Source organism: Thunnus thynnus, chromosome 13, assembly GCF_963924715.1.
Source record: "Thunnus thynnus chromosome 13, fThuThy2.1, whole genome shotgun sequence".
NCBI classification, from domain to species: Eukaryota; Metazoa; Chordata; class Actinopteri; order Scombriformes; family Scombridae; genus Thunnus; species Thunnus thynnus.
The window spans coordinates 27498931-27512209 of record NC_089529.1 but is presented as its reverse complement, the minus strand read 5'-3'; the positions used below and the strand labels follow the sequence as shown (position 1 = coordinate 27512209).

At 38.4% G+C, this 13279-nt stretch overlaps 1 protein-coding gene across 1 annotated transcript in view; it reads left to right on the top strand.

The window, feature by feature from the left end:
- LOC137196071 (polypeptide N-acetylgalactosaminyltransferase 10-like) overlaps positions 1-13279 on the top strand; it is a 106375-nt gene that overhangs the window by 57495 nt on the left and 35601 nt on the right. Inside the window, exons 5-6 of the mRNA XM_067608879.1 lie at positions 9442-9627; positions 10233-10416. Coding sequence (XP_067464980.1) covers positions 9442-9627; positions 10233-10416 — 370 coding nt within the window. The remainder of the gene's footprint in view (positions 1-9441; positions 9628-10232; positions 10417-13279) is intronic.

Sequence of the window (13279 nt, the reverse complement as noted above, 5' to 3'; positions counted from 1 at the left end):
GTGCATTGTGGAATGAACAGTGACAACCAACGCAGGGAAAAGGTTTGGTTCGATGATTTTGATGTGACTGAATTATATTAGCTTTTTGATAAATATAGTAGATGGAATACTATGAAAGGAAAGCTTCATGTTTTAATTTTAGCCCATTGTGTAGCTTCTGCACTCAAACCCACAGGGTGGTGTGCTCTACCGCACAACACGTCATGATCACCGTAGCCCACACACAAGCACACTTCTTCAGTAGCTCTGAAAAAAGCACAATTGCCGAAACGTCAGCATGCAGTTTTAATTTTAACGTTTGTTTCATGCATCTTCCTGAATTGGATATGTGGATGCGTCTTTCTGTAGAAGCTGTATTCAAGTTCATCATAAAAGAGATCAATATCAGTCAGTTAAATGAAATTTTAAGACTAACTGTTCACACATTAAACAAGTGCCGTCATGTTCTCATTTCATTTTCTTTAACTCATTTTGTTCCTTAATAAAGCCGTATTTCCAGCGCCAAGGGGGTAAAAGGCGTTTTTTTTTTGTTTTGTTTTGTTTTTTTACACAAGAGGCAGCGAGAAGCAGTGGAGCATGTTATCATGTTTTAGCAAGTGTTTGTTTTTCCCCCCTCGTTTTTAATTGGAGTGTAGTACCAGTGATTTTTTTTGGTGGCCAGGTCAACAAATGCCTCATGAAATGGCATGAATATTTGCGTAATGTGGTATATTTCTTGTTGAAACTACATTTTAAGACTACATTTTTATTTTATTGGAAGGTTGGAGGATTACTTGATTGGTTGGGATTTATATTCATGCCTACTTGTGCGAGATGAAGTCACCATTGCAGATTCAATATTATCCATAAAGTTCAAATTCCTATTCAGTGGCGTCTTTATCATCATTCCACTCTTCTTCAACAGCTTCTGAATAATTCTCGCATTCTGACAAAAGTATTACCTTGTGATTGAAAGTTCCCATCATCCTCTTGGGGCCTGTGATGACCTTGAATTGTTGAACCTGCTCTGCTACAACGTTTGATGCTTAACGATCCAACATTAAGTTGTTGATCTGCAGGTAACATTGGACACAGTGCGATTGTTTTATCCTGCTATCTATGCACTATTGTGGTGGTAACTGTGTTCTAGTTATTACCACACAACACCTTCCACATCAGTCCTCCAAGCTCCACCTCTCACATATCGCATGTCTGCTGAACTTTGCATTTGGTTTTGACTCACCTGTCTCAATGTCATCTTAATATCTTTTTTCTATTTTCTTTTTTTCTTGAAATGTTAAGTGCTGAAATGACTATTGATTCATCATTAGACACAAAGCAACTTGGAATTCATGAAGCAGAATTGCAAAAATGCTCTGGTTCCATTTATATAATTGTGAATTGAATAACTTTGGGTTTTAGACTTTAGAAGTCGAAGGACACTTTGGGCTTTAGACATCCTTCATAAAGTTTTTGCTGAAACTTTTTACAGTCAATTAAATGAAATTTTAAGACTAACTCTTCACACGTTAAATAAGTGCCGTCATGTTCTGATTTCATTTTCTTTAACTCATTTTGTTCCTTAATAAAGACGTATTTCCAGGGCGAGGAGGGTAAAAGGCGTTTTTTTTGTTTTGTTTTACACAACAGGCAGCGAGAAGCAGTGGAGCATGTTATCATGTTTTAGCAAGTGTTTGTTTTTTTCCCCCTTCATTTTTAATTGGAGTGTACTTTGGAGATGAGAGCTATTCTATTGGGACGCTCACTTCATTAGTACCTGTAAGTGTCCGGGCATGTTAGCGGAAAGGGAGAAATTGAGAGAGAAAGGCATTCTGGGAAGGATGTCTTTTAATAAACGCTTGCTTGTCACAGAATATTTGAATGGGATCTCATTCAATGTAGTCATTATCTCCCTGTTTTAAAGTTTAAATCTTAATATTCTTCCTGTTTTAAAGCGTTGAACAAACACGACTTCACAGAAATGAGTTCTTTGTTTTTAGTCTTGTTTTCATAATGATGTTATTATTATTATTATTATCATTTCTGTTTAATTGAAGTTTAAATTGAGAACTGGAGCTGCTCCCTGAGGAGCATCATTAGCATCCATAATAGTGGGAATAACTGGCCTCCTGCCAGCTTAATGGGGGCAATCTTAATACCAAAACAATCATAAATACAATTTAACCATTAAGCATAAGCTAAAAGAGAGCGGGAGTAAAGGGAGAAAGAAATGCAGGAAATGAGCAATGATAAGAGGAATGGCCAGTAAGAGACAGGGTGGTGTTTCAGCTAAAGACTTGTTATTATGTTTTAATAGCCTTCCCTGGAGAGCAGAGGGCCATTTCTGGTTGTTCAGCCAGTTGAGAGAAGCAGCTCTAAAAGAGACAGACGAATAATGGATCAAGAAAGATTAAAGAATAAGCTGAATGCACAGATTTCAAGAAGATGGAGACCGGTGTTGTATTAACCAGGATACACGTCGGTGTCATGTCTGCCGCACGGACTGTCTACTGATGTGCAGAAATAAGACTGTCAAGATAAATGATGGCCGTGAAAATGAGCGTTAATGCCACCAGAGCCTCCATGTCTCTGCTCTCTGCGGCTTCTCATCCATGCTCGCAGTCTTCTTCTTGTCATTAATGCTCTTTTGTTCCATCATCTTAACTTTATTCAGCGCCCGTTTGTCGATTTCTTTATTATATTCTTCTCTTTTCAGTTTTGGCTAATACATATTTGATAATAACTTTTAAATCTTAGTTAAAAAACCTCCCTGTACTGCTAAAAAGATGCTGGAGGGATGTCAATAGGAAGAATTCTAAAAATCAATGTGCATTATTTGACTCTACTATAAGTGTGTCTGAACTTCATCCCAAGACACTCAAAAGAGCAGCAGTTTAGTGCAATCACTATTGTAAATTCTCTGCAAGGTTGTTGGCCAAAGGATCCTTAAACACAAGTCATTCAAACAAAATGAAATACAAGAAATACGTTTATATGAAAGCTTTTTATATTTCAGTCGCTTTTATGGAGTGAATAGAAGAAAAATAAGTTGTTAGACTTGTTATGTCTGAGCAAAGCATCTTTCACAGAATCTCAATAGACTAGTAAAGCAACGTTTTGAATCATTCAGCAATGAAAATACATAAAAAAATGTCTCCAGTATACAACAAACATGTTATAATGAACAGAAGATTCAGGATTCACACCAGCAGTTGTTTTCTTTCTCAACATCGGGACCAGGACCACATGTTATTCCGCCATGGTGGTGAGAGACGTACAAGATTGAGTTCATGTGAAAGGTTGGAAACGCTTCATTATCTCTATATGATCCATCTACAGTTTCCCTCATGCTCGTGATAATAGAGAACCGAAGAACATTGAACTCTTTGACATGTTACTTGAAAGCTTTTCTTTTTCTAGGGTCATGTGAATTATAAAACATAGGATCACGGGCCAGAGAGTTGTTTATCCAATTACTTTTCTTTTATTTCTTCTTTTTTTTCCCTACATCCTCTTTCCACAGTAGTAACAGAAACCAGACAACAGTAAGCAAACCTGCCTCACAGGTCTGAGCCGACAGGCTGCTGTTCAGACTCTGACAATGACTCTCTCAAGGACTAACAATCCCCGTGGGGATATTTTTACAGCAGTCGACAGCGGCGGTACGAGAGCTGCTCGACAGGACGAGGTTCAGAGATATAGAGCGAACACAACATCAGTGCTGCCGTGTTAACAGTGACTAACAGTGACTCTGCCTCTGCCGCTGTTACTGTTCTGTCTTTATGAAGTCGGTTCAACCTCTGCTATCCTCTGTCGTGTTGTTGCTTCTGATTTATGTTACAGTATTCTCCTCTTTTGTAATGTTACTGTTTACTATTTGCAAATAAATTCTTAGATGTACTTTGCATCTAGCTTTGGACATTTTTCGAGTTATCTTTCATGTCATGCTCTACTGAAGATGATTTGACTTCTTCATACCAGGATTAGATTTTGCCTTTGGAGTTCGTCACTGTGTCAAATTAGATAATCATCATGCATGACTTGGCCATGAGAGGTTAGACTGAAACCAGTCATAGATCAGCATCTTTCATGACTTGTGTGACATACGGAGGTGATCAGTAAGCCAAGGATTGACTTTACTCTTCCACCTGATAGCACCAACAACAACATCCCTCCATATGTAAACGCAGATTTAAGAATGATTGTAAAAGAAACACTGACTGAATATTTGACTGAATATTTTGAAGCAGGTTTAGAACGTTGACTCTTGGTAAAAAGATTTAAAACAGAAATTAGACAGTATCTTCCTTCCTGCTTTAAATGCAAGAACCTGATTCCTGAAAATAGCATGCAATGAAATGAAAACAGCGAACTGATCATCCTTGAAAAAAATGTACCACTTGATAACCTGATAGCATAATTCTAAAGCAAATCAGCTTCTTTTGCATATGAATAACTTTATGGACCAAATTACACAGCGAAAGGACAGAGGGCTGGAGTGCACTGATTAATTTTTACAGCCTTTATTATCTTTTAAATGTTAGTCTGTGTTCCAGAGTATTCCAGTCCTCTTTCTCAGTTAATGGCCTTTTGCCTGAGATGAACCTCATACTGATGTTTGCTGTTGGGTAAAGGAGAAAAAAAAACTTCTATCCAGCGCTACTCTTTCAAATTGGAAGTCTTGAAAGTTGCTCCTGACTGTCCTCTAGGGTTGGAATTTGATAGAAACCTGAACCCAACATCTAATCTGCTTATTGAGTCCGATTCTTACAAATAATGCAACCGAAACGTAAAGATGAAGTAATATATTTAAAACTCAAAGGTTGATTAAATAACCTTGGAGCTTAACAAGGTTTTTTTTTGTTGTTTTTTGGGTTTTGTTTTTTTTTACCAACTTGGAACAGGAACCAAAATGTAACTGCCTGTCTAAACCGGATCTGAAACATAGAATACCTACTCAAACCCAACATGCTTTTAATTTTTAAACTGAAGGACAGTCAGAACCTGTTCAAAAGAGACCTCTCAAAAATTAGACCCAATACAAAATAGGGTTGACCCAAACAGACCCCAATAGAGAGACAACGCTACCGATTTATGAACAGGCGAGGTCAAAAACAGTAGCAATACATGTCATTGTCAGTGTTCACAATCTCATTTTTCTGTCAAAAGACACATTTTCAGCACACGCTGGTATTCTGCCTCAAGATCACAATCTGCATTGTTCGATTCCATCTCTCTCCTCATATTTTCCGTCTACTTTCCACTGACATTATGTGAGAAAGTCATAAAATCCCCCAAGAAATATATTTTAAATGATTAGACTCCATAGAATCAGAGCTGAGAGCAAATCAGCTTGTGTGCTATGTTAAGACACACTAACACACATACCTGAGACCACCTGCAATACAGCAGGACCCTACCCAACCTGAACAGACTGGATGTGGGGCGGATGCAGATGGTGCACGCTTAAGGACTTCTAGACAAGACACAACCCTGTTGTCCTCTGAAACTGAATGGTTGAGAGAGAGCAGAGGATGACAGAAACCTACCATGTAAAAAAAAAAAAACAACCCTGAATAAAGACCTCATATTTCAAGAAAATGGAAGAAAAAAGACCTTAAGAAAAGAGTAAAGAATTCAAATATGCAACAGAAATGCAGCAGCACTGATAGAGACGTTAGTGTTGTGGATTTGCTGTGAAGCAGCACTGTAGCATGTGTATGCGTGTGTGTGTGTGTGTGTGTGTGTGTGTGCTGTAAATGTGTGACAGTGCTCGAAGGCAGAGATATGAAATTGTCCATCCTCTCCTCATGCTCATCAAAATGCTGCTTTCATCATTTTACGTCGTGACGGCACATCTGTAATACATCTCTGATCATTGCCTCAGTAACTATTTAAGCTGTGTGTATTTTGTGTGAAGGGAAAAGAGGAGGGGGGGGGGTGCTTTTAAAATTCCCCCCAGACTGGCTTATATCATCACAGACTCTCCCTTAGCATCCTTTTCTCTTTTTTTTTAATGACAGTTGCAGAAAAGCAGCTTCAAAGCAGCTCTGGATGCCATATCGGATCCACTGTAATTTGAGGTTAATTGAATTGAAATCTCCCCACGCCTCAGCCAAAATGAAATAACAAAAAAAAAAAAGAGAGTGTGGGGGTCATACTCACTGTTTTATGCAGCTGGTTAAAAATAGATAATCTATTAACTCTAAATTGTCAACAAATCCCACTAGTTGAATACTTGTGGAGCTGCTGCCCACACTTCACTCCTTTGTCTTCTTTGCTTAGTTTTACTGAGTGTGATTGAATTTTAATTAACGGCTCACGAGGAAGATGCGACGCGTTCCTGCAGCAGAAACAGATGGAGGGCAACGAATGTTCAGCTGTTTGGTAAATGGGGTCTACGGAGGTGACCCAGACATCGATGATGTCTGAGCCCTCATCATGTCCCGGACTTCACATTCTAATAATGACTAATGTGTTTGCCGACGTCAGCCCGCTCTCATTAGCGTGATTTATAGCCTCACCAATTTTCAGTAAACCAGAGGAGCCGTATTCCAATTTATTCAGGTCAAATTAACCGTTCATAATTAGACACGATAACCTTTCCTGCTCCCCCTCTCCTGCACTGAACATGTAATGCAAATGTTCATTGTTTAATCTCGCCGCCTGTCATTTGGAAGGTTATGTAAAAAGCGCCCCATGCAGGGCATAAGTTTAGCCTGAATCAATCTCCTAATGGTTAATTGCTTATGGGCTGATTTATTACAACATTATGTAAGTGAAGGCTCGCCCTTTCCTCTCAGGGTGGCACCCACCCTATGCAGCCCCCCGGCCATTGTTCCACCGCATATATTAATGTTGTGATGAGTTATTATAATACATAATAAGTAGATTATAATACATAATAAATAGTGGTAACACTTTCTATGAAGCCCATGTCTATATTGCAGTATAAACATACATATAATGCATTATAATCTGCTTATAGCACTGTATAATTATAGCTATAAATATTCATAATGCTTTATAAGAATAATCATAACACATTATAAAGCATTTTATAATGACTTATGAGGTCAACTATCATAATACTGACATTTATTTGCAAGGATCATAGTGTGTTATAATTTCCATAGATGTAATACCTTTTATAATGCATTATAATCACTAATAATGCATTATAACGTGATTATAAGTTACTCTAAGTGGTCATTGGGTGCTTTAAGTAAAGTAATGAAATTCCTGAGTTATAGGCAGATGTAATACATTACAAGCTGGTTATAAGTCACTATAAGTGGTCATTAAATCCATGTGTAGTGAAGGAGGGTTCCCACACCGGGTCTCGAACCTCACGTCTCCCAGACCGCAGACAGCTGCCTAACCACTCATTACTCTGTAGAGGGCACGGGCCTGCACCGTGACACTAAGCAAGAACAACACACACAATGTTGTAAAAATGTATGTGTTTAATGGGTCGTAACAGAAATTGAGTACTCCAATTTGACACAACTTTTTGATGATGAACATGTGAATGATTGATATAATGTTTCCCCAAAAAATACTCTTCATGTAGTGTAGTTTATAAATCAGCTATAAATGTCAGCTTAATCCTAAAACCTATTAAAAACAGACATACTGTTAAAATAGGTGACATATTCCTACATTGTCAATACAGATATTAATTGTATTTTATTGTCAAACAACTCGGCCACTGTATTTCCTGTCTCTTAAGAGTAACTCCATGCAGGTGAGTCATGCTTTGCTAGTCTGACATCCTTAAAAGAATAAACTACCTCGATCACAATGAAGGAACATATCAAACAATGCAACTGTATGTCTCTTTCATATCCTTTAAAACTGTTTTATGGACAAACATTTCTTTCTCTTCAGTGGAGTTGTTGATGATGCAGTGATGAAAATAACAGCAGCATAATTCATGGGGTAATGATGTAGAAAATGGATATTCAAAAAAACAAACATCAGCTCACTTACAGTGACATTTGGGCTCGTTTCCGTGAGTCACTTTGCATATGTGATGAAGTTGGAGTGTGAGTCACTGTATACCAGCAGCTTTGGTTGCAATTAAACTGTTTGCATTCCAGGAGACATACTGTTAAAAAAAAACCCCAAAAAACCACTGCTGAGTCATGTCTCTCTGGTGGAGATGAGTCTTAAATAATATTATATCTGGAAGCATTCATGGCCAGTCGGGTTGCGTCATGGTATTTTATCAAGACTTGTCATCCAATCCAGATGGTGTTAAAAGAAAACGAATGTCAGCAACATGTTGAGGGTTGTTGGAGAAAAACCGAGATTGAAATGAAAAACAGCAAGGTAACGATGGATAGTGTTATCTCATGTGAAGTTCGATAAATTAGCAGATAGATGGGACAGTTTTGGAAACTCAGAGACAGTACACAGACGGCGAATGAAACATGGCATTGAGTCTGGCTCCAGTTTTTTTTTATTGACCTGTCAGAACTGACTTGACCGTTGAGCAGAAAGATTTACAGGCTCCATTTATGGCAGAATTGATTTGTGTTGAAGGCAACTCAGAGGGAAGATTGGAGAAAAATGTCTATGAATAGTCCTTTCTTTGACTGATTGATGCTCTCGTTCAATTTCTGGTTTGCCCTTTCTTCCTGAATTTCTATATTTTTCCTCACCTCCCAGTATATTTGCTGTTTTTTACAAAAAAAAAAAAAAAAGCTGACAATTTTGCTGACATCTCCCTCTCTGTCTGGATTTATCGTGTCACTGCAGCTTGAGAAAGACGTAAAATCAGCTTCGATCTGAACTCCGGCACCATGGCCGTCATGTGTTGCACAAGCCTGCAAAATCAACTCACTGGCGTTGTGTGATTTATTCACTGACTCACTCGCTGGATCTGCAATTCCCTCGTAGAGCATTAGGAATTTAGTCCGTTGAGATGTTGAGAATCGTTGCAATTTGGGATGAACCGCTGTTTTGTTTTTTTTGCCAAAAAGCTTTATGACCGCCGCACATGTTAGGAGGGGCTGATTTCATTCCTTTTTTCATTCCTCACAGTTGGATTCTCTCTCTTTAGGGTAACAATCTGTCTAATGACTGCAGTAAAGATATTTTAAAAATCACTGTGTGCAGAAAAGAAAGTCAAAATCTGAAGTTTTTCCCAGTGTGAGTGAGGGTGGGTGATGATGTAGAAGCCCTGAGGGAAACATTTCAGTGCTGAACATGTGGCAGTGGCAGATGTCTTGTTTGATGGTGACAGTTAATGGTTTAGTTTTCTTTTGCTCTTTTTTTCCCCCCTCTAGTAAGAGAGCATGTTTAGTGATGGTTTGCCATTTGTGGACAACTTTCTAACAACTCAACTAGTGTGGGTTTAAACCTATTGTGCTCTTTGAATCAATGACATCAATCTCATTTTATCTTATTCTGATGACCGTTCTGAATCCCACCATCTCGCTCTTTCTCTCTCTACAGAGCACCTAAAGGTGGCATTAGAGGAGTACATGGTGCGGCTGCCAAAAGTTCGCATCCTGAGGACCAAGAAGAGGGAGGGTCTGATCCGGACTCGCCTGCTGGGAGCAGCTGCTGCCAAAGGAGAAGTCATCACCTTCCTGGACTCCCACTGTGAAGCCAACGTCAACTGGCTGCCCCCACTGCTGGGTGAGGAACATACAAGCATCTATCCCATTAGCACCACATGTCTAAAATCAACCTGAGGCCAATCCTTCTTCTAACTTCAAGCCTATACCCTAGTTGTAATTAGAGCTGCAATGATTAATCGATCGACAGAAAATTAATAGGCCACTATTGTGATAAATGAATAATTGATTCAGTCATTTTTTAAGCAAAATGTTTTTTTGTTTTTCCTTGTGAATTGAATATTTTATGATTTTGGACTTTTAGTCAGACAAAACTTGACAAAGACATTACTGTGGCCTCTAATAGCGAAGGCCGTTTATATTTCAATTAATCAATAGCTGTTTTTCAGAGTTTACAGGTGTCACAGACAATTAGTGACAAAACATCACACTGACAACATGCAACGCAACACATATTTTGGTGCTGGTGGTAGTAGCATAATAGCGTTAGTGGTCATCCCTAGTGCCATCCAGCACACACTGACACCTAAAAATGGGCGCTATCCTCATAATCAAATCATTAATTAATAGAATCGATCGAACAGGGTGACTCTCAAACGTTCCTCTGTTTCACCTTTACTGTATTTCTTCAGGTTTAATCATTTTGCCTCCCACTGTGTTTCTCAGACCGAATCGCCCAGAACAGGAAGACTATCGTGTGTCCGATGATCGACGTCATCGACCATGACAACTTCGGCTACGAGACGCAGGCAGGGGACGCCATGCGCGGGGCGTTTGACTGGGAAATGTACTATAAACGGATCCCCATCCCAACAGAGCTGCAGAAAGACGACCCCAGTGAACCCTTTGAGTGAGTGTTGTTCTTTTTTGACACATTTGACATTTGTTAGAAGATTTTATCTTGATTATGTTATTGTTCCGTGAGTGTGTACGTCTGTGACAAGAGCGGCCCCCGCTGGGAGTCACAACCCTTCAAGTGGATTAAGGGTCGTGACTACCGAGATCTACTGAATGAGCTAAACGAGGCCTTTTAACACTGATTATTCACTGAAGGGTTTGCTGATTTGCTGTTCAGTACATTCATACACACATCATGTATTTCACCTGCACTGAACAGGACAGACAGTGACCGAGGTGCAGTTTGGGAGTCATAGTCACCACCATTAGATTACATCCACATTATGTCCGTGATAATTTTGATGTTATTGTTTATTGACTTTCAGTGGAATCATAGCATGATAATACAAACATATTGTGTTATTCTCAGTAATAACATGATTAAACATATTTATATTGCTCTCCTCAGCCGGAGTTGAAATTACTGACAACATTTTGGGTACAAAACAATGTTTACACAAGTAAATTATTTACAGAATCGAGCAAAACGCCCAAAATTTGCTACTTCGAGCTTCTTAAATGTGAGTGTTTGCTGCCTTTATCTGTTTTATATCTTTGTAAATTGAATATTTTGAGGGTTTGGACTGTCGTGTGAGGAAGTGTGTGTCACAGTTTTCAACAGATTGTTAATTAAATGAGGAATCAATCATTTGGAAAAAAAAAAAATGTTTTAATTGCATGTGTAGTTCATCACTGGGAAGTTGTCAGTGAATTTCATTTAAACAAAGGCAAAACAGATAAAAGGGTAAATTACTATAGAACAATTAATCGATTAGTTGCCTACTATTAAATTAATTGCCAGCTATTTTGATAATCTGTTAATTGTTTTGAGTCATTTTTAAGCAGAAAGCTGCCACATTTTTTGATTTAAGCCTCTTAAATATGAATATTTTTAGTCCTCTATGACAGTAAACTAAATATATATGATATGACATTTGAGGATGTCACCTTGGACGGTGGGAAACAGTGATTGACATTTTCCACCATAGCACCTAAATTACTATATGACATCAGATCTCAAGGTAATACTACTCCAATGCAAGCAAGACTGATAGCTTTCAACCACTGTGTGCCTTTTCAACACACAGCAGCTCACACATACGGTTTGATTTTTAAAGCCATGTAAGACAGAATAAATAAACAGCGACACACTTTGGTTTTTTTGTAAAGCCAAATTACTGTGTATGTGATGCCAGACACTCCATTTGTGAGTCCTGAGGGATTACTTAGACAACGCATCTCGATGTTTGGATGCCAAAGTCTATTTGGGTGTCCTAGGAAATACAGTAGGTATCATCAGGCAGGACGGCTATGTTGCAGGAAGATAAGAGACTAAAGAAGAAGAAATGAGCTGCAGAACAGTCAGAATCAATCCTCATTTCATGAATTAGTCTGCTCTTCTTGCCAAATGAAATGACCTTCATCAGTGCAAATCCAATTTGAGTCGCAAAGATTTTCATTTTCATTCTGATTGACATTGCCGCAGCGGAGAATGAGGCACGGTGGGATGGCAAAATCCATCTTGGAGGAGTGTGTGTGTGTGTGTGTGTATGTGTGAGCGCATATGATTTTATCCCTGTTCTCATGCCTATGTCACTGTCTCTTTCATCAATGCCATCACTTCTCCCTCCTTTTTCTTTCCCTTCCTTCTGTCTCTCTTTCATCCCTCCTTCGGGCTCCAGTGTTTCATTTAGCGATGAGCTCAGGCCTCGATGTTCTCTCCTGAAGGTCAATAGACTGAAATGGAGAATATCAACTTGACCATTTCTAATTAAATTTAAATTGCGAGTTGGAATATTCATGGGCCATTGATTTAAATCTTCTTTTTTCCCCCCAGTGTACTGACACTTGCCAAAGAATAGTGAGTAAGGAGGACCAGAAGGGATTTTATCCAGCTGAAGAAACTGATATCTGCTCTAATGTTGGGCTGGGTATCATTTGAAATTTTACAAAATGTCTCAATGCAATACTTGAAATTTGGTACAGCAGTTATAACTTTGAGGAATATAAACATGTTTCCTATGTTTTTCATTAACCAAAAGAAGCCAAACTTATCAAATGTTAAATGTTGTCAAAAGTCAAGCAGATTTACAACAGCTTTACTTCAGAAAAAAAAGTCTAATATTGGCAAAATTATGATTTAAATCAGGAAGAGTTTAATCAAAGAATAAGAAAAGTAACAATCTAACCAGATATTAAATCTCAATTTCCAATTCTTGACAGTTTTATTACTCGATGCTACAAATAGATTTCTGTTTCTACAGAAGTGGGGAATATAAATGTCAAATAAACAACTTTGCCCAAATGAAATATTACCTCAATTTTGGAAATATATGACCAAAGCATAATTAAGATTCTGGCCATGCATTTAATATTAAATTTGAATACCTTTCGTATTTCAATACTGGATTCTACAGATTAATTTCAGTCAAGAATCAAAAACTATTGAGAGTTTGATACACAGCTTTAGGCTTGTATTTTTCTTTTATGGTGCTGTATTTTTGGAACCTTTGAGGTCAGTTCAGTCAATGCTGGTCGATATTAATTCAGTGGAACTGCACACTGCAGTAGCACCATGCAAATCCAATTTGCCACGGTGTTTCCAATGGCAACGCCAGCACACTGGACCCACTACAGTTTGCCTACCGTCCCAACCGATCAACAGAAGACACCATAGCACACATCCTCCACATCACCCTGTCTCACCTGGACAAGAAAGGAAGCTATATGAGATTACTGTTCATTGACTACAGTTCAGCATTTAACACCGTAGTTCCCTCCAGGCTCTTCATAAAACTCAATGATCTGGGATTAAA